The sequence below is a fragment of the Triticum urartu genome, chromosome 1 (genome assembly GCF_003073215.2).
Source record: "Triticum urartu cultivar G1812 chromosome 1, Tu2.1, whole genome shotgun sequence".
Lineage (NCBI taxonomy): Eukaryota > Viridiplantae > Streptophyta > Magnoliopsida > Poales > Poaceae > Triticum > Triticum urartu.
The window spans coordinates 31,250,349-31,270,442 of record NC_053022.1 but is presented as its reverse complement, the minus strand read 5'-3'; the positions used below and the strand labels follow the sequence as shown (position 1 = coordinate 31,270,442).

The following is a 20,094-nucleotide window of genomic DNA, read 5'->3' as shown; positions in this document are numbered from 1 at the left end:
TATAGCAGTAGAAAACCGAGAAAGACTCGACCTACAAGCCATCCACACCAACATCAATCAGTTGGCTGCACCTATCGAAGATCTTCTTGATGATGTCCTCGTATGACCGCAGCCTCGCTCTAGTAGAGCACGAACTTGAGTTGCAGATGGACAGCAAGGGAGCACGGGCTATTAAATCCTATAGATCATTCACCCATATCTTTTCCTAAATCTAGGAATTATGAGAAAAAGAGAAAATAAAAGCATGCACATCAGAGGCAACTAAACAAAAACATCGCCATGGTTCATTTAACATACAAAGCATTTCAAAAAAAAAATCATACGACGTGCAAGTAGGAGTATCAACATTTGGACATATATTTAACAACTAACACATAGTAAATTAACTGCCCCCGTCCACCTCCTTGTGCCTACTCCTGGTGCATCTTGGGGCTACCAAATTTGATGAAGAAAATTAACTGTAAAGAACAATGTCCCGGGCCTTCTCTCCCTAGTATTCCAACTCAGTTCTTCAAAATATATTTGGCCAAAATCTATGGAGCTCCTGGGCATGGTTTCTTTTGCTAGACATTTTTCACTTTTAACCTTTTATATATGTATACATGGTATATCACTGGACATAGCATAACGATATTCCCAACAGATATGTGTTGATGTGTTTAACTCTCTTCCTTCTATTGGCATAATGTGACGAAATTGCATTGTTCAGAAAAGTGATTCTTTCAGGGGATCTGCTTACTCCATATCTAAAACCCACATCAGTGTTCCTATGCATTGCATATCTGTTTTTTCTTATATCATTCAGTGATGTAAGTTTTGCAATTATATGTCAGTACATTCTTCGTTTTGAACCATGTACAGAAAAAATCCAACGCCTTGGATAGCTTAGAACTTTACTAAATCATTCACACTGTGGGGTGCCTTGTATCTGTGGGTGTACTTTCAATTGCTAAGGTCCTTCCTCAAAACAAAAAGGAGATAGTAGCAGCCATCGGTATTGAACATGGGAAGAACTATACAATAAACTAGCATTGCAACATGGACGAAGCAGAATATTACTATGAACCAATCACACAGATAAATTCAAAATTTCGTATGGGCCTGTCGGACACATACCAGTGCAGCGTGTGGAGGCGGCGCGACGGGCGCACCACGCGCATGAAGGGGCCGCAGATTGACGACGAAGGAAGGCGCTGATACGGGCTGGATTGCGGCGCCGCAGCGGGGGAGAGCGCCCGGGTAGGGAGGCACCTGCCACGACGTGGCTGCGGCAATGCGGCTCAAGACGGGCTCCCTGCTCCCAATCCTCCTCGACAGTGTCGTCTGCGTCTTCCTCCCCAAGGCCTTCCGTGTGGGCGGGATGGGTAAGGTCGGGGGTCGTCCTCATCAGCGCCGCCGACGCCTACGCGGCGCTCGCCTACTGCGCCGACCCTGGACGGATTTCCCCTTCGCCTGGCTCCTCCACCTCGTCGGCGACGGCCGGGCGCGGAGGAACGCGAGGCGGCGGCTAGGCGCGGAGGATGCATCAGGGCGGAGGCCATGGAGCGGCGGTGGAAGCGCGTCAGGAAGCTCTCCGACGAGTTCGACCGCATCGCCGCCGCGCAGCAGGAGGGAAGAAGGGAATCCGGTGAGAAGAAGCCTGCCTCTACAGAGGTTGGGGAGGAGGTGGACGGAATACGTGCGTGTGTGAGTTCCGGTTAAAAATCGTGGAGCGATCGTGGGCATGGAGCAGGCAGGATAAGTGGGCACGATTTTTTCTCTCATGGGCAGAGGAGTTCGGTTGACAGTAAAACATGCTTGGTGTTAAACATACGAGGGCTATGGATCATTGGATTACTCTTATTAAACGGTGCAAATAATTTGGTTCTCCGCCTTCTCATGCTTTTATACGGGTAGTAGATTAAAATATTAGACCCGATGGGTGCCCTGTTGGGTCGGGTGACCCGTCGGGTACGGGCGTGGGTCTCTTTCTCTACCCATGGGCAGGGTCGTGGGCAGACAATGCACCCGTATAATAATCGGGCGTGGGTCTGAGAAAGCTCGACCCGAGCAAACCCGACCGGACTGCCAGGTTGATTCACGCCCATCTAACATATTATTGGACATTTCTTTTTGTTCAATTTGAAGTTATCTTGCATGTTTCTACGAAAATTTTAGAACATAGAGAAATAGAATTGATATATCATTGAAGACTATTTGTAGTACTACATGATAGATGAGATGAAATATGAGAAACAGCTACCCGTATTCAACCACGACGAAACAAAAAAAATCTCTGAATCAGATGATAGAGCAAATTGCATGGCAAAGGGGAAACAAAGACCCAACTAAACAAGGGCGTATAGGTATTTCAGGAAATCCTAGCAATCATATTGCACCGGCATATTTGTCCAGATCCGAAATGCACCAACTATATGTCATGATATACATTATGCACCGTGAAAACAATACCCAGGGCCTAACTAAAATCAAGAGCTTGGATGGAGCTGAAAGGAAACGATTAAAATAGTTGAATCACAAATTATTTATTTCATATTGAATAATAGCATTCGTAGTGGGGAAAATAGTAAATTATACTAGGAGTCCGTAAACCTGAACCGTAAGTTCACTTTTGTCGATTAAGTTGAAAATTGAAGTGGAGTGGGTGAGGTTATCATTTGCAGGGTTTGTTGGTGTGGCAATGACGGTGGCTTCCCTTTGCAGTTTTGTGCTCAGGCTTCTTCTCCATCACGTTGGTGCATCCTCCTGTGCTAGCATGGGGCATGTAAAGCGTTTTTGGAGTTTGGGATCTTGGATCTTCCGACAGCGACAAATGTTTCTTGTGAATTTATCATGGAGAGAGGGCCATTTCAACTTGACTATTTTCATAGGAGTTCTGAAGGACTTCAGGGAAAAAAATTATCAATGAGATTCAGATATATATATTAAGATCACCAAAACAACCATAAAATGCTCTCATGGACTAATTATATATTATTTTTAGAGAGAGAATCGATCTCATTGAGGTTTATTCAAACTTGTATTTGTGTGTTGCATGTCTGTAATCCTATCCCACTTGAAAATTCAGTGGATTATCTATTGAGCCTAGTTGCATCGATCTTTCCATCTGATAATAACTATATGGCTTATGTAGTGGTCATGGTTGGTACTAAGGTTGACGACTAGAGACTCATTGAGTGATGACTTTTGTCTTGATGTGTGCAAATTTCGTAGTCTAGTTCACTACCCTGTACATAACTAGTTAGTTATTCTTATGTGTATTAGTTTGATATGATGCTGCCACTAAAAACTCCTATCAAAAAAAATCAGCTATCTGATTTGGGATGTGTGCATCCTGCCATGCAGTGGTCGGGCATGAACTCATTGCAGTTGTATAGTCTTAATGTGACGTTTCAGTCAGTTTCTTTTACTCAGAATAGCTACGCCCTCTTTGTCTGAATGCATCAATAGAGACACATGATCTGTGCAGCACGTAGATAATTTATCATAAAAGTTGTGATGTACCGAAAAGATTTTCTGCAGTACTCTTGTAAGGAGCGCACATTATGCTGACGAGTGTCATGCCAATGCTATTTAAGCGACCATCTAGCACTTGCTATGCTTCCATCACTAGCAATTCTACTCCCAGCAATAGACTCATGTCGTGAATGCCTTTTGGTATAGGAGACAATGGATCTAGCTACTCGGGTCATAAAGAACAAACACATATTGGTAGGCACGGTAGGTATCGGGCAATTGTTGATATTCACAGACTGGAAGATGAGTTTACGGTTATGTTAGCGCCCCTGTTGCTACTGCTACACTAGGTAGGGTATGGCGCTTGCCCTACCTTGTTTTCCGGCCAGAAATCCAACGTATATGGTATACGTATGCTACTGCTGTGAAATAAGTCGTAGGTCGCTGGAAAAAGTCGCTTCGAGAGGAGAACGGCAAAGGCCAAAGTATGGCGCTCGCGCTATATTGATTCCCTATCCGCACGCCTCTTATCTTGGCCTTGTAACTGAAACAAGTCATTGAACATTGTATGCACTTGTTACAAAATAACAAACAAGAATGAAATGAAACTAAATGATCAAAGGAAAACTGGATCACTTGTTACACCTACAAATAATGCACCAAACAAGGATAAAAAAATCAGAATGTTTGTGTTTTCCTCTTGGATAGTGTGCTCAACTGGATCATTACCGTCATGCTGTGAATGGGACCAAGGCAGCATCCGATCTCAGATTTAAATCCAAAATGAAGGAAAAACTATGGGAAATTTTATAATAGAGGCGTGAATAAAGGAGTTAATTAATGCAACAGCAGGGGAAGTATTCCACCAGCATACATAGAGTCCATATGTTTTACATGAAGCCATCTACCCCAAATCCTACATTGTAGTAACCCTAGAGTTTGCAGCAGGCTATGTACATTACTTGGTCAAATCCCCCAAATCGCAAGTAAGTAATTTGCTACCTCGCAAAAAAAAGTAAGTAATTTACAGCAGGCTATGTACATTACTTGGTCAAATCCCCCAAATCGCAAGTAAGTAATTTGCTACCTCGCAAAAAAAAGTAAGTAATTTACAGCAGGCTATGTACATTACTTGGTCAAATATCTCAACCACTACAGGTCATAGCCCTAGAGTTTCAGTTGATATGCCACACGAGTTCGGCCACAAGCTCATCCAGAACGTCGTCACGCATCATTTCAGCAATGTCTGCTCCGAACATTTCAAGTTCAGGGTGATGGTCCACCGGCAATGGTTCAACACTGTCCAAATCAAATGGATGATAGCTCCTTCTCATGAGTAGTGCCGTTTGCCAGACATTCTCAGCTAACTTCCTCCAATCCATTTTAGGCCATGATTTCATCATGATTTTTGAACACAGGCTGCTGCCTGGAGCCGCGTCGCGGAGATGTGTCACGTTCTGAGTCCGCCTTGGGCCGGCACATTGATGAGTATGTAATCCATAAAAGTAGGGCGCCTATTATGCATCGAACACAGGACCTCCACGGGTTTTGAAATTGCTAATAGCCACCAGAACTATCACGATTTGTTGATACACATGTAGCCCGGTGCCTTATCACCTAGAAGCGATCGTACTGTAGGAGTTTTTTTTATTAGAAATACTATAGCAGATCAAAATTGGTACTGTACAACTGGGCCGGACATTCTAGCTAAAGTGTTTTTTATAGCTCAAAAAAACTAATGTGTTTTCTCTTTTGGAATATTTTTTGAAAAATATTTTTAAAAATATGAAAAAAATTCAAAAATTTGAACTTCTTTTGGAAACGCGGTTCTTTTTCCAATTTCCGAGCCTTTTTATGAAAATTACTTTGATTTTCTGAATATTTTTAAAATTTTAAGAACACTTTTTCAGAATTGTAAACATTTTTCTGAAACTGCAGACATTTTTTTAAAAGACGAATAATTTATCAAATTTATGAACATTTTCTTGAAAACATGAACAGTTTTTCAATTTCTGAACATTTTAAAAAAAATGTAAACACTTTTTCAACTTGGTGAGCCTTATTTTAAAACACAAATATTTTTTTCAAATTTAAGGATATTGTTTCAAATATACTAAGATTTTCTCAAGGCATTTATTGTTTTCTAGGGCCTAAGCATTTTTTCGTTGCAATTATTTTTGTTTTTCTTCTCTTTCTGTCAATTCATTTTTCTATTTTTGAACTTTATTATTCTTTGTGAAACTTGTTCAAAAAATTTAAAAGCTTGACAATTTTTTGAAATAAGAAAGAAGAAACATAACAGGAAAAGAAAATAAATAAATAAAAAGAAATTATGGAAAAAGGACCGGTTCACAAAGTGTTCCTAAAATCTTTTTAAAATTCCCAGCCCGTCCATTACTTAATGTGTCTAGCTTTACACCGTTCACCAAAGACATGCTGACTAAGTGGCGGTGGAAGCAGCTAATGTTTTAGGTGGTTGTGGGTTTGATTCACAGCTTGTGCTATCCTATTTCGCTATTTTTCATCGCATGCCCCACCGTAAACGGGCCGGCCCAACTGAGCTGCCAGGCATATACATTACATACAAAAGTAGATATAAATTATGAAAAGTCCATATTACCCTTTATATGTTTTGTGAGGGGGTTGTATCGAAGCGGGACTCATAAAAGATTAATAATAAGAATATAATAAATCATATTAAGTACAGAAGAGTCTGATTTTGTTTTGGTATGCTTGCCTTGAATAGCATCGTTTACGCTTTTGAAGATTCCAGAATAAGCAGTCTCTTCTCCAGAACTCTGTTGTGATGAAGCAGTTGGACTTGAGCATTCGCAACTTTCACAACTTACAGAATGTGCAGAATTTACTGTTTGGTGATCAATTTCAGCAATGTCGCCCTCCATTAATTGGCTTTTCACCTCCTGAAACCAAATGTTACAGTTTTGTTAATGAGAAGATAGTAGTAGCCTCAAAACTGAACATTTCATAACAGGGTTTAAAGTTCTTGACAAACTAACATTGACAACAGAAAAATGGCAAAAAAAAAATGTATGTATTGTGTATGAGCTGTCGGTGATTGAGATAGAAGGCCTGAATATTTTCTATTGTTTTGTTTCCTTGAGATAACATGGAGTCTCCAATTAGTAAGTAGATAATATTTTTAGCAACAGAGACTAGATCCCAGTTTATCTTGTATATGTATCCTGCACATATCTACAGGGTTCAAGCCGTCTCAGCTTTACGATATGCAAATTAATGCACGATATCTGAATGGCTTGTGTGGTTATACGGTCCAAGGTCAATCCCTTATAAGCAGAGCATAGCTCGTGTCAATACTATTTAAGTGACTAGCTAGCACTCGGCTCTACCTCAACCAATAGTAGTTCTATTCACTAACACTGGCCTCCATGACAAGCGTCTTTGTTTACGAGGGAGATAGCTACATAGGTGCAAAAACCCAGAGATGTTGATAGGCATGGAAGGCATCCGGAAATCCGAGATATCCTGAGAAAGCAAATTTTGTTTATGGCCACATTAGCGTTGCATTGGGAGAAGATGTCCACTCACAGGTGTCACAGGTGCGTGTTGATCCACAAGTAAATGTGGTGCGTTTTGTGCGTCCACCGTGTCTCGCACATAAAATAAAATATTAAATCTCACTGTAATTTGATTGAATCTTATATGAACGTACCTTCACTCTCCGGGTCACGTAAACGCTCACCGCATACATCGCGGCCTCAGCGATGCATGCTTTGTTGGAAGAGGAGTACCTGTGGCACCCATGTGTGGAGGCACCGGCCCTATTTTTCTTTGGCTTTTCGTTTTCAATCTTTCATATCTTTCAAAGCGGAAGTCCAAATTAACCTTCGTTTCATATTCATGTTTTTTTTGCGATGAGGGGTTTCGAATTGAATACGTTTTTGACGGGTTTTAAAATTTTCCTTAAGTTTTAGCTGCTGAAACTTGATACAAAGAACAGCAAAAAAACACATGTTTCATAACCTAAAGCTTAAATTTGGTGTGGCCTCGTGCTGAATCCATCGACTTTATGGATCATGAGACAATCCTGTGGCCGAGCACGCTAGAAAGGTGGGTGACGCTACGAATTTCCGATGCTTTGTTCCCTGTTTTAGACTAAAGGCATTCATCCCTACTTTTTATAGAAAACAAATCCAGGACACCAGCATGTCCAGAATAACGGGAATACAACCCTAGAACCGTAATACAGCCTAGGTGACACCCTACGGAAGCAAGGTCAAAAGCATGTGATGTTCATAAAGCAGATCCACCAGAAAGATTGAGAACATCAAAAAGTCCTATCATAAAGCAGTCCCAACATAGGACACCCCAGGGAGCACCTAAAACATACTCCTCTCTTTAATAAACGCATGTGGAAGATAAGATCAGTGACGCTGCTTCAGCATCTTCTTGCATCGCTTCACCGGTCTTAAAGAAAAAAAGCATCTCGGTTATGCGACCCTAGAGAACAGCCCCTTGCTGCAACAATGAAACAACATAGTGTACAGCCCGATGCCACTTTCCCCTGTTAGAGCCCATCTTGACACATTACTAGACTTCCACTTTTGTTTAAGAGTGAATTCCTGTTTGTACCCCTATTTTGACATTTCTTACACTAATTACCCCCATTTAACGGGATTTCATCTGTTTTACCCCATTTCGCAAAAGTATTGCCACAATTTACCCTGTTTAATTTTTTTTAGTGTTCTGACCGACGGGTCCCGATTGCCAGGTCTAGCTTTTCATGCCACGTCGGTGGGTTTTTCTGCACACAGAACCGCATCGCCTAGCTTCTCCCGACCAATCGGGCTCGATGGAGACGCATGCAACAGAGTTAATGAAGTACTCCCTCCGTTCCTAAATACTTGTCTTTCTAGGCATTTCAACAAGTGACTACATACGGAGCAAAATGAGTGAATCTACACTCTAAAATATGTCTACATACATCCGTATGTAGTAGTCATTTGAAATGTCTAGAAAGACAAGTATTTAGGAACGGAGGGAGTAGTATATTTACACAACTTTTTATCTGATCCACAAATTACCCATATTTAAGGTCATGTATGATAATACCAAAGAAAAACATACATGATTTCAGATTATATCAGTAACAATTTCTCCTATAATTTATTCAATAAGAACATGTCACCCTGATCAAGTACACTCATCTCATCACAATACTTCTCTGAACAGGAAACGAATAGACTAAGCCCATCTAATATGCATCCCAGACTGACAGAAAATATAGCCACAAATAACCTAACCACCGGAGGCAAGAAATAGAGGATACAGCCAAGGGGAGAAGATTCTCGTACAGGCTGCCACTCACTCCTACAATCGACATCAGCCACACCTTGATGTCTTGCCTGCCGCTCGTCGCCTACGTCGTCCTACCCCATCCTAACGATTGGAATGCGAGCGATGCATGTCATGAATAATGAAGGCCAGTGTGGTGCAGCCTGACCTGGGTGATTTGGCCATCGGGGCGCTGGCGAGCTGCTCTTGGTGCACTCATATCAAGCCTGACCGGTCTAGAGAAGCTCGGCAATGCGGTTCGACGTGCAGAAAAACTATAAGGAATAAAAAATAGGCCGATGTGGCATCCCGGCTGGACCTACAATTGGGATCCATCGGTCAGAACACTCAAAAAAATTAAACTGGGTAAATTGTGGCAATACTTCTGCGAAATGGGTAAAGCGGATGAAATCCCGCTAAATGGGGTAATTAGTGTCAAAAATGGCAAAATAGGGGGTAAAAATGGAATTCACTCTTTGTTTAATTGGATGATGCCTCGCATGTTGCTGTGAGAATTTTAGAACATAGGGAAATATATTTGATACATCATAGAATACTATTTGTAGTAATACGCGATATCTGACATGAAATCTGAGAAACTGCTATTGGTGTTCAACCACAAAGAAACGAAAAATTGCAGTTCTGTGAATCAGATGATAGACCAATTTGCATAGCAAAAGGGGAAACAAAGAACCTACTAAACAAGAGTGTGTAGGCATTTCAGCAAATCCTAGCAATCATATTGCATCAGTAAATTTGTTCAAATCCGAATTGCGACAACTATATATCTTGATACACATTATGCACCGTAAAAACAAATACCCAAGGCCTAAATAAATCTAGAAATACTGACATTCAACTGTCCGGCCTTGGATGGAGCTGAAAGGAAACAATTAAAATAGTTGAATCGCAAAACTATATTTATTTCTTTTCATATCTATTGTCAATCTGAATAAGGTTACCGCAAAAAAAAATCTGAATAAGGTACAATTCTCATTTCATCTCTAACAAGAACCATGTAGTGCCATGTATCTTGTGCCAAAAATTCTTGCAAGGAGCAATTGATTGTGCATAACCAAATTTTACTGTTTCAACTAGAGTGGGCTGATGCAAGCACACAACATGACCACAGTTGTTGGTCCCTCCTTCCTCTGCATCCTCGGTACATGTAATCTAATAATAGCATTTGTAGTGGAAAAAGGAGAATATTACAATAGGAGTTTGTACACTTGCGCCATAGGTTCACTTTTGTCCATTAAGTTGAAAATTGAAGTGGAATGCGTGAGATTAGGGTTTGTTGATGTGGCCCGTGGCAGTGGCTTCGCTTTGCAGTTTGGTGTTGCGGCCTCTTCTCCATCATGTTGGTGCATCCTCTGGTGCCGGCATGAGGCATCTAAGCTTTTTTTGGAGATTGGGATCTTGGATCTTCTGGCAGAGACAGATGTTTCTTGTGAATTTATCATGGAGGGGTGGCCATTTCGACTGAAATATTTTCATAAGAGTTCTAAAGTACTTTAACAGGAAAAAAAGTATCAATGATATTTGAATACATATATTTAGATCAGGAAAATAACCATAAAATGCTTTCTTGAACCAACTATGTACTATTTATAGAGAGAAAATGGATCTACTGAGGTTTATTCAAATTTTCATTTGTGTCTTGCATTTTGTTAATCCCCTCCCACTTCAAAATACAGTGGATTATCTAATGGGCCTAGTCACATCGGTATTTCCATTTGATAATAACTATATGGATTATGGGCTTATGTGGTGCTCATAGTTGGTACTAAGATTGACAAATAGACTCGTTGAGTGATTACTTTTGTCTTGATCGAGTTGGTTGGTGATGATCGCGATGTAGATGTGTGCAAATTTCATAGTCTAGTTTACTGCTATATACATAGACTGGTTAGTTATTCTTATGTGTATTAATTTGATACGATGCTTTGGGTCACTAAAAATTCCTTCTATTGAAAACAAAATCAGCTAAATGGTTTGGGATGTGTGCATCTTTCCATGCAGAGGTCCAGCATGAACTCATTGCAGTTGTATCGTCTTGATGCGAGGTTTATTGACTCAACTACTTTATCAAAAAGCTAGGCCCACTCGGTCTCCCTCTGCATCCGTAGAGATACATGATCTGTGACTGTACTGAACGTATATAATTTATCACTATAGTTGTATTGTACAGAAGATATTTTCTCCACTTGATGCAGTACTCTTATAAGGAACGCACGGTATACTAATGAGTGCCATGCCAATGCTATTTAAGCGACCATCTAACATTTGGCTCTGCTTCCATCGTTTGCAATTGTATTCACAGCACCAGACCCATGGTGAATGTCTTCTGGTATAGGAGCCGATGGATCTAGCTACACGGGTCATACAGCAACAAAGATATATTTGTAGGCATGGTAGGTATCGGGGAATTGGTGATATGCACAGAACAGAAGGTCAGTGTATGCTTATGTTTCTGCCCCTGTGCCTACTACTATGCATATGCACCCGAGACATCCACATTCTCACCATCGTTTGAACAATTCTGCGAAGGACTCGGTTATTAACATGAGTGTACCTTTTTATGTACATGTGTGCTCAGTTCATGAATGTTAGGATACTGTTGAGGGCAAGAAACAAGTTATGGCTAGCTTTGATAACTTGTGGTCATGGCGCTACTGTTCCAGCCTTAATCTGGGGCTACATTAGCTTAGAACCATAATAATGTGCCTTCTGTCAGTAAACAGCATTGGCTCAGATTTTGTATTCACTTCTTATTTTGGCCTTGTAACTGAACTGAGTAACATTGTATTCAAATGACAAACAAGAATGAAATGAAACAAAAAGATCAAAGGAAAACTGGATCACTTGTTACACCTACAAATAATGCACCAAACAAGGATAAAAAATCAGAATGTTTGCGTTTTCCTCTTGGATAGTGTGCTCAACTGGATCATTACCGTCATGCTGTGAATGGGACCAAGGCAGCATCCAATCTCAGATTTAAATCCAAAATGAAGGAAAAACTATGGGAAATTTTGTAATGGAAGCATGAATAAAGGAGTTAATGCAACAGCAGGGGAAATTCCATGAGCATACATAGAGTCCATATGTTCTACATGAGGCCATCTCCCCCAAATCCTACATCGTAGTAACCCGACTCGCAAATAAGTAATTTGCAGCAGGCTATGTACATTACCTGGTCAAATATCTCAACCACTACAGGTCACAGCCTTAGGGTGTCAGTTGATATGCGACGCGAGTTCGGCCACAAGCTCTTCCAGAATGTCGTCACGTATCATTTCAGCAATGTCTGCTCCGAACATTTCAAGTTCAGGGTGATGGTCCAGGGGCAAAGGCTCGACACTGTCCAGATCAAATGGCTGATGGCTCCTTCGCATGAATACTGCCGTTCGCCAGACATTTTCAGCTAACTTTCTCCAATCCATTTGAGGCCAGGAGTTCATCATGATTTTTGAACATAGGCTGCTGCCGGGAGCCGTCATATCAGCTAAGATTGAGTTAACGAGATCGAAAAGAAGCTTCCTGTCTGATTTCGACCACAGGAGCAGCTTGCTGTACTTGTTTTCCAGCCATACGAACACATCTGAGCTGAACTGCCACTGCTCTGGGTAGACTGGAAAGCCACACGCAGTGCCAAGCATCTCCTGGACATAAGTGCAGTCCCTGTCCTCCTCATCCTTAAATATGGGTAGCTGCTCTTCCTTCACCTGGTAATCTGAAATGTCTGTATCGTCGCACTCATCGCTCGAGTATGCATCCGAATCATCTTCGCGTGTATCAACTTGGTCGCCCATCTTCAGCATCTTAAGTTGAGCTCTGAGTCCTGCATTTATGAGATGAAATGGGAATAAAAGATTACTGACAAGAATATAAATCATATTAAGTGCAGAAGAGTCAGACTTGATTTTGGTATGCTTGCCTTGAATACCATCATTGACACTTTTGAAGATTCCAGAATAAGTAGACTCTTCTCCAGAACTTTGTTGCGATGAAGCAGTTGGACTTGAGCATTCGCAGCTCTCAGCGCTTACAGAATAAGCAGACTTTACTGCTTGGTGATCAATTTCAGCAATGTCACTCTCCATTAGTTGGCTTTTCACCTCCTGAAACCAAATGTTACAGTTTTGATAATTAGATAGTAGTAGTCTCAAAACTGAACATTTCATAACAGAGCTTACAGTTCTGGACAAACTAACATTGACAACAGAATAATGTAGCAGATTACTTAATACTCCCTCTGTTCATTAATATAAGACGTTTTGGCAGTTTAATTTGAACTGCCAAAACATCTTATATGAATGAACAGAGGTAGTAATAAATAACAAAAAAATTGCAATGTATTGTGTACCTTCAATGTTATGATATCCTGATCATGAATTACTATGTCTTCTGCCTCTGGTAACGGTGTTGCTAGCTTTTGCTCTTTCCACCCTGCCTGACCTTTCAAATTTTGCACATCCTCATGTGGAATAGCCAAATCAATTGCTGTGTGATCCTCAGTACTGATAACATCACCTGGATGCTCATTATATGTGTTGCTTGTCCTGGGTAGATCAGAAGTGCAGATACTGTGTCTTGTTCTCTCTGAAGTTACATAAATCTCTTTCTCAGGTAGCATATTTTCCTTTCCTACATGAACGATAACTCGCCCATTCTGCTTGGCTTTTCTGATTGGTAACCTCTTCCTGAGAAGTCCATTCCCAGTATCATCAGTGGGTGTATTCAATATATCCTTCAGAATGGGCAAGTTAGGTGCAGAGCGCCTCCTGCCCGGTAATTTTGCAATAGTGGTAGATGAGGTTGGGAGAGACTTGGACCTGGGAAAATTCCTTGATATGCCACTTCTTGAATTATCGCCACGGTAAATCCCTGTCTTCCAACCATCTTTGCTGCTAATACCAAGAGGGCTGGCCGGCATCTCTTGCGCATTACTGGAATTGGTGTTTGAATCTGACAAACGCTTTTGGGTGGTTACTTTCGTTGCATCTCTAGCAGTGAGTTCAAGCATCTCACCTAATGTTCTTGTATCAGTAGGAACTGGATTTTCAGCTTTGGATTGGCAGGCCATTTGCCATCTTTCAGAGAGGTGCTTTCTGGCCTTTCTGCTCACCGATGATCCAGCAGAATGCGTGGATGAAGAAATTGACGAAGTCTCATCATGAGAAGTGGAAGCAGCCTTTTCCCTTTGACAGCCAACTCCAAGGTAGCACTCATTCTCAGATGGTTTCTTCCTGCTACCTCTTCTAGAGGTTTGTATTCTAAGCTTCTGTTCAGGTGTATCTCCTTCTGGCTCTGAAACTTGGACACTGCCATGTGCCATAGAATGTATGCCATCTTGCTTATGCGTACTATGGCGTGGCGGCTTCAACCATCGCGCACCAGTCCACTGACCAAACTGCGATGTTTCTTGGCTTGCTAAAACCGGTGTCGAACTTCTCCTCTGAGGGTCTGGTTTCAGAACAACAATTTGCGAGGGCCTCCGTGAACGCCTGCTCCCTTTTGGTGCCGAATGCTCCAGTGGCACATGTGAAGTTTCTTCGAGATGCACACTAGAAAGAGGACCCTCGGACTCACTGTCAACTTCCATTCTGCAAAGGTTGTCCTGCCCAAACGATTGCGCACCAGCACCATTGCTTCCATGGGGGTAGCACTGCGAACCACTGTAACCAAGGATGTGCCCTGGGAACCCTGACAAGGCAACACTGCTCTCCTGAAGGATTTCAAGGAAAACATCCTTCTTGGAGTACAGTATCTCAAGTGCCTCACCAAACTCCTTAGAATTCCTGTGGCCTTCGTCGGTGGAAAGGCGCTTTGCATCCAAGAACTTCTGCCTCACGAACTCCAGATCGGCATCGTTGCTTCTTGGGCGTGGCATCTCCTTGCCTGACTGCAGCGCCTTGCGCGTCGCCATGTTCTCCATCTCGGTCACCTCGAAAACATCCTTCAGTTCCGGCAGCTCATCGCCGCTGCTCCGACATGGCCGATCCTCGCATGAAACCCGGGCCACTTCCTCAGCACGTCCGGATAACTTCAGCCGTGGGTTGCTCTGGATGTCACTCTGGCACCGGTCAAGAACCTTCTTGGACCTCGGCACGGTCTCGAGACCCATCAGCCTCGCAACGATGCTGGGCGCGCAGTGCGTGAACTCCACCTCTTCTGGCCCCTCTTTCGTCATGTGTGACTTTGCAGCAGCCATGTTCTGTTTGTTAGTGACTCCCTGTGAAACAGAGGAAAGACAGCACCACAGCTTCAGGAGGGTAGGAGATCATACAGCAATGAATTTTGTACAGAAAATGCACACTTGTGGAAACTCAGATTGGCCCTACCTCTCCATGCCAGTTCTCTTTGCCTCTATGCACTTCTGCCGGCGGCATCCCCTTCCTCGCCCTCTTGGACCCTCTCTTGAACTCAAATGTGAACTGGTTGAAACATTGGAAGCATCAGGACCCATGGTCAAACCATATCAGAAACAGTCAAACATGGAGCTTCATTCAAATCTATTATTAAAAAATGAAGCATGCTCACTTAATTGTTTTAATATTTCGAAAATTCTGGACTAGAAATTTGAATCTGCATTTCGGAAGATACTAATGAATCTAGCAAAGACCAAGAGAGATCGACCGACTAACAGAATCTTAGCTACGAAATAAGAGCAGCAGCAGCTCAAAGGGGAGGAAAGGGGGGAGAGACGGGCCGCTTACGGAGGATTCCTCGACGGAAGACACCACCGGATCCTCCAGCACCGAGACGGCGACGCCCTTCGGCTCCAGACCTCCCGCCGTCGCTCGCGCTGCGCAGCCGCGAGAACAACCAAAAAGCGGATTTAAATCGGAGGAGAAAAAAAAACGGGAGCAGAACAGAGACCCTGGCCAACAAACAAACTAGCCGTGCGGATGAGGCGCCGGCGCTCACCTCGGCGCGGCGCGGGGCGGGGGTGCGGGCAGCGAGGGGGCCTCGCCGCCGACGACGCCGCCGCAGCTCCTCCTCCTCCTCGCGGTCCGGCGCCGCCGCGCAGCATCGCCTCGCTCGCTCGCAGCTTCCCCCTTTTCCGCTCTGGGACCTTTTTTTTTGACTGGGAAAAATCTTGTGATGTATACGCTCTGGGACCTTTTTGGGCTGGGCTTCTCCTCTCTCTCTCTCTCGTTCAAGAAGAGGATTTGAACTGCGGCCGTCGCAGGGGCGGTGGGTCCCCCACATAGGCATGGCCGGGCGGTGCGAGCAGAGCGGGTTGGAATGGTATACTACGTGGCGCCGTACCCGCACCGCGTCGCTGCGTGTGGGTCAGATGAGGAGCGGGGCCGGCGTGTCAGGGAGGGAGGAGGGTGCGAGTGTGGGGTGAGGCTGGGGAGCGGGGGGCGGTGGGCGTGGGGGTTCGGGTTTGAAAAGGCTGTGGGCACGAGGCGCGAAGGCCGAGGGCCCACACCCTGGTCTGGTCTCGCGCACAGTGATGAGCATGCGCAGCGCACTCCCAGCGAGGGAGCACCCGAGGCGAGGCTGCACAACACGCCACGCCGGTGCTTCCACGGCTCCGGATTTCTTTTCCTTTTTTTTCTGCCGCATCAAGGTGTGGGTATTGGTGAAAAACGACGAATTTGATTTTTTTTTTGTTTTTTTGAAAACTTCATCACAAAATGAACCGGGTTTGTAAATATTTCAAAATATCATCCATTTTCATGACGCCCGGCCCGGGACACCATGGTAGATAGAACGATGCCCGGGTCAAGGGCGCCATGCGGGCGGAGCTGACCCTGTAACATTGGACCGGCCTGCCAGACCAGGGCGCCATACGGTTTGCTTGAAGAAAACACTCGGCCCCGGCCAAGGTGTCCCAACCCAACCCATCTCTCTGTCATCGATCTGAACTCGCGAATGGCGGGTCCTCTTTCCCTTCGGACCATCAACATACTCTTCTCTGTTTTCCTTTTTTTTATTGGTTGAAATCTTCGTATTGGATTGATTTGGGTAAAACCCTAATTCATCCTCTTTTTTAGAAAAAAATATTGGATATTTGTATGATAAAGTTAGGGATTCGGTAGGTATGGTATAGGATTTGTATGCTAGGGTTAGGGATCTGGTAGGTATAGTATAGTTTTTAGGTTTGGGTAGGGTTTGTAGTAACTTTGGCATGGCTTTCCCCAAGCATGGCAAATATGTGCAAAGATTTGGTGTATGGATATTTGCAAATGTGTGTATCTATCTGCAGTATGGATATTTGCGCGTATGTATTATTCGCACATTGATATGGATCAACGTGATGATCCTACGGTCTTTGCCCGATCTTTCACCGCAAGACAATTAGATAAGTTAATCTTTCAATCACGCGATAAACGCAACCTGAAGAAGTGGAACGAATCCAGCAAGCAACATGATGATGATCAACACGCCTCAAACCTCAGCTTGATAATTCTTTATGCACACAAGAACCTTCATGCAACTTTTTTCAATCTGGATATGCAGCGGCCCTGTTCCCGGAGGGATGCTTCACCCGAGACACAACTCAAAATCTAAACTCTCAAAAATTCTCCCCCTAAACCTTAGAAGTTGGGTCCTTTATATAGGAGACCAGAAATCAAGTCGGTTGGACAAGCCCAAACCGAAACACATAAATAAATATCCTAATTGGCCCATAACATGGCCTGGAATAAAATAAATATCTAAAAATGCAATCGACCGAATTACCATGGTTCGATGACCCCCACGTCTCTAACCTGGTGGAGTCCTGAAGTTGGGCTTCACCTCCTTCTTCATGGGAGCAATAGGTGGTACTGGAATGCCCTCATCACAATTCACACATCTATGTATCCATTATGTGTGTACAAAATTTAGTGCATGGATATTTGCACATGCATGTATGTATGTATGTATGTATGTATGTATGTATGTATGTATTTATTTGCACTTGTATGGATATTACTCCTGCAATCTTTTTTGGGGGGGGGGGATTGGTGAAAAACTACTCCCCCATCGAAAATAAGTGTCGTGGTTTTAGTTCAAATAAACCAGACACTTATTTCCAATCAGAGGGAGTACAAATTTAACCCTTTTTCGGAAAATATCAGACAAAATAAACCAGGTTTGAAAATATTTCAAAATATCACCCCTTTTCATGACGCCTAGCCCCGAGACGCCATGATACATAGCGCGACATGCTAGGGTCAAGGGCGCCATGCGGGACAGAGTTGATTGTGCCACGTCGGACCGGCCTGCACGGGATGACGCCCCAGACCCGACCCTAGCCGAGGTGTCCCAAGCCGACCCATGTCTCTGTTTTTCCTACTTCCCCTTTGTTACTCTTCTCCCCCTCCCCTGGCCACCCATATCTCTCTCTTTCCCCCCAAATCTTGCGGATCTAAGATAAAAAAAATGGTGGGTCCTCTCCCCCTTTGAACCCTCAAGGTATTCTCCTTTGTTCCCTCTCTTTTTATTGGTTGAAATATCTGCATTGGGTCGATTCGGGCGAAACCCCTAGTTCATCTTTTTCTTAAATGGACATTTGTATGAGCAGCATCTTATGTCTGATCTTGGCCCTCTTCATTATTTTCTTGGGATTGAGGTTTCCTCCACCTCTAATGATTTTTTTATTTCCTAAGAAAAGTATATCCAGGATCTTGTTGCTCGTGCGGCTCTTAGTGATGAGCGCACTGTTGAGACTTCTATGGAGCTTAATATTCACCTCCGTGCTTGCGATGGTGAGCCCTTGTCTGATTCGACTCATTATCGTCATCTTGTTGGGAGTCTTATCTATCTCGCTGTCATTTGTTCGGATATCTCTTATCATATCTATATCCTGGGTCAGTTTGTTTCTTCTCCCACTTCGGTTCACTATAGTCACCTTCTTCGTGTTCTACAGTATCTTCATGGCACGATCTCTCACCATCTCTTCTTTCCTTGTTCCAGCTCGTCACAGCCCCAGGCCTATTCGGATGCTACCTGGGCTAGTGATCCTTCAAATCGTCCTTCACTTTCTGCTTACTATGTCTTTCTTGGTGGTTCTCTCATTGCCTGGAAAGACGAAAAAACAGATTGTGGTTTCCCGTTCTAGTGCAAAGGCTGAGTTGCGAGCTATGACTCTTCTCACGGGCGAAGGTGACTTGGTTACATTGGTTACTCAAGGATTTTGGTGTTTCTGTTACAAACGCCTACTACGTACACTCTTGTCAGACAGTACAAGTGATATCGGTATTGCGCGGGACCCCATGAAGCATGAGCTTACCAAGCATATTGGTGTTGATACTTTCTTTGTGCATGCTGGTGTCCACCACCATGTTATTGCTCTTCGGTATATGCCTTCCAAGTTACAGTTGGCGGACTTCATCACAAAGGCCTAGACTAGAGCGCAACACAGATTTTACCTCTCCAAACTCAGTATTGTGGATCCACCGTGAGTTTGAGGAGGGGTTTAGAGTTATATTTATGATGCCTTTTGGTTTTCTGAATTTGGTCTTTGGCCTCCCTTCCGTACTTGTATATATGCTTGATTTGGCCTGTAGATAATACTAAGTTGATATTCCAAACACTTACAATTTGGCAAATAGTACTCCCCAGTTTCTCATCATGTGCACTTCACACTACGGATGAATGACAAGCATGATACCAGAAGCAAAAACATCAAAGTCCACGAACATGATAGAACATTGGCCAGTCCTCCAAATGAGTACAGAGGCACCCATGATGACAACAAAGTTTCTTAGGTTGAATTGTTGAAATGTATTGCTCATCTCTTTCCATCAGTTCGGACTGATGGATGAACTGGTTAGCTGCATTTACTTGCAACCAAGAGGTTCAGGGTTCAAAACCCAGTAAACCCAATAAATAATTGCGGCATGCCCCCGCTTCTGTTGCCCATGTCATAAACTCCAAAGGAGAATAGATGGGAGGGGAGTGTTGGAGTATAATGTTCGAGCCTCTCTACAAGACAGAGCAACTACACGCAAGCCAAGAGAAACTATGCAACCTTATCATGCACCCGTTGCCATTGAGAAAGGCACATGTTTAGAATCCGGAAAACATGTTGTTTGAATTCTTATAAATTGAGGGAGCCCATATCTATTTAGAGCCTATCTGATTCACACAATTTCTAAAATGCGGCAATAGTATCATGCCATCTTCCATACTACAAAACTGCATGAATGTTTGAATTGCATAGGAAAAATATAGAGAGAAGGCGATAGAGAAGCCAAAGTTATGACAACCCTAATGGCAGACATTGCATTTGTTTATATGCGCTACAGGGAGAATGATCATGGAGAGAAGAGGAGGGAGAAGCCAAAGTCGAATCAACAGTCATGAATTTAGACAAAGAAA

General features: G+C 43.2%; 1 protein-coding gene across 1 annotated transcript; it reads right to left on the bottom strand.

Annotated features, from left to right (window-relative positions):
* Positions 1-11,822: 11,822 nt before the first annotated feature.
* On the bottom strand, positions 11,823-15,926 carry LOC125544658. The gene is made up of 6 exons (XM_048708405.1): positions 15,703-15,926; positions 15,492-15,580; positions 15,117-15,209; positions 13,139-15,007; positions 12,710-12,893; positions 11,823-12,613 (listed from the first exon to the last, which is right to left on the bottom strand). The coding sequence occupies exons 1-6, from the start codon at positions 15,806-15,808 to the stop codon at positions 12,009-12,011; spliced, it is 2,946 nt and encodes a 981-aa protein (XP_048564362.1). The 5' UTR covers positions 15,809-15,926; the 3' UTR covers positions 11,823-12,008.
* Positions 15,927-20,094: the final 4,168 nt, after the last annotated feature.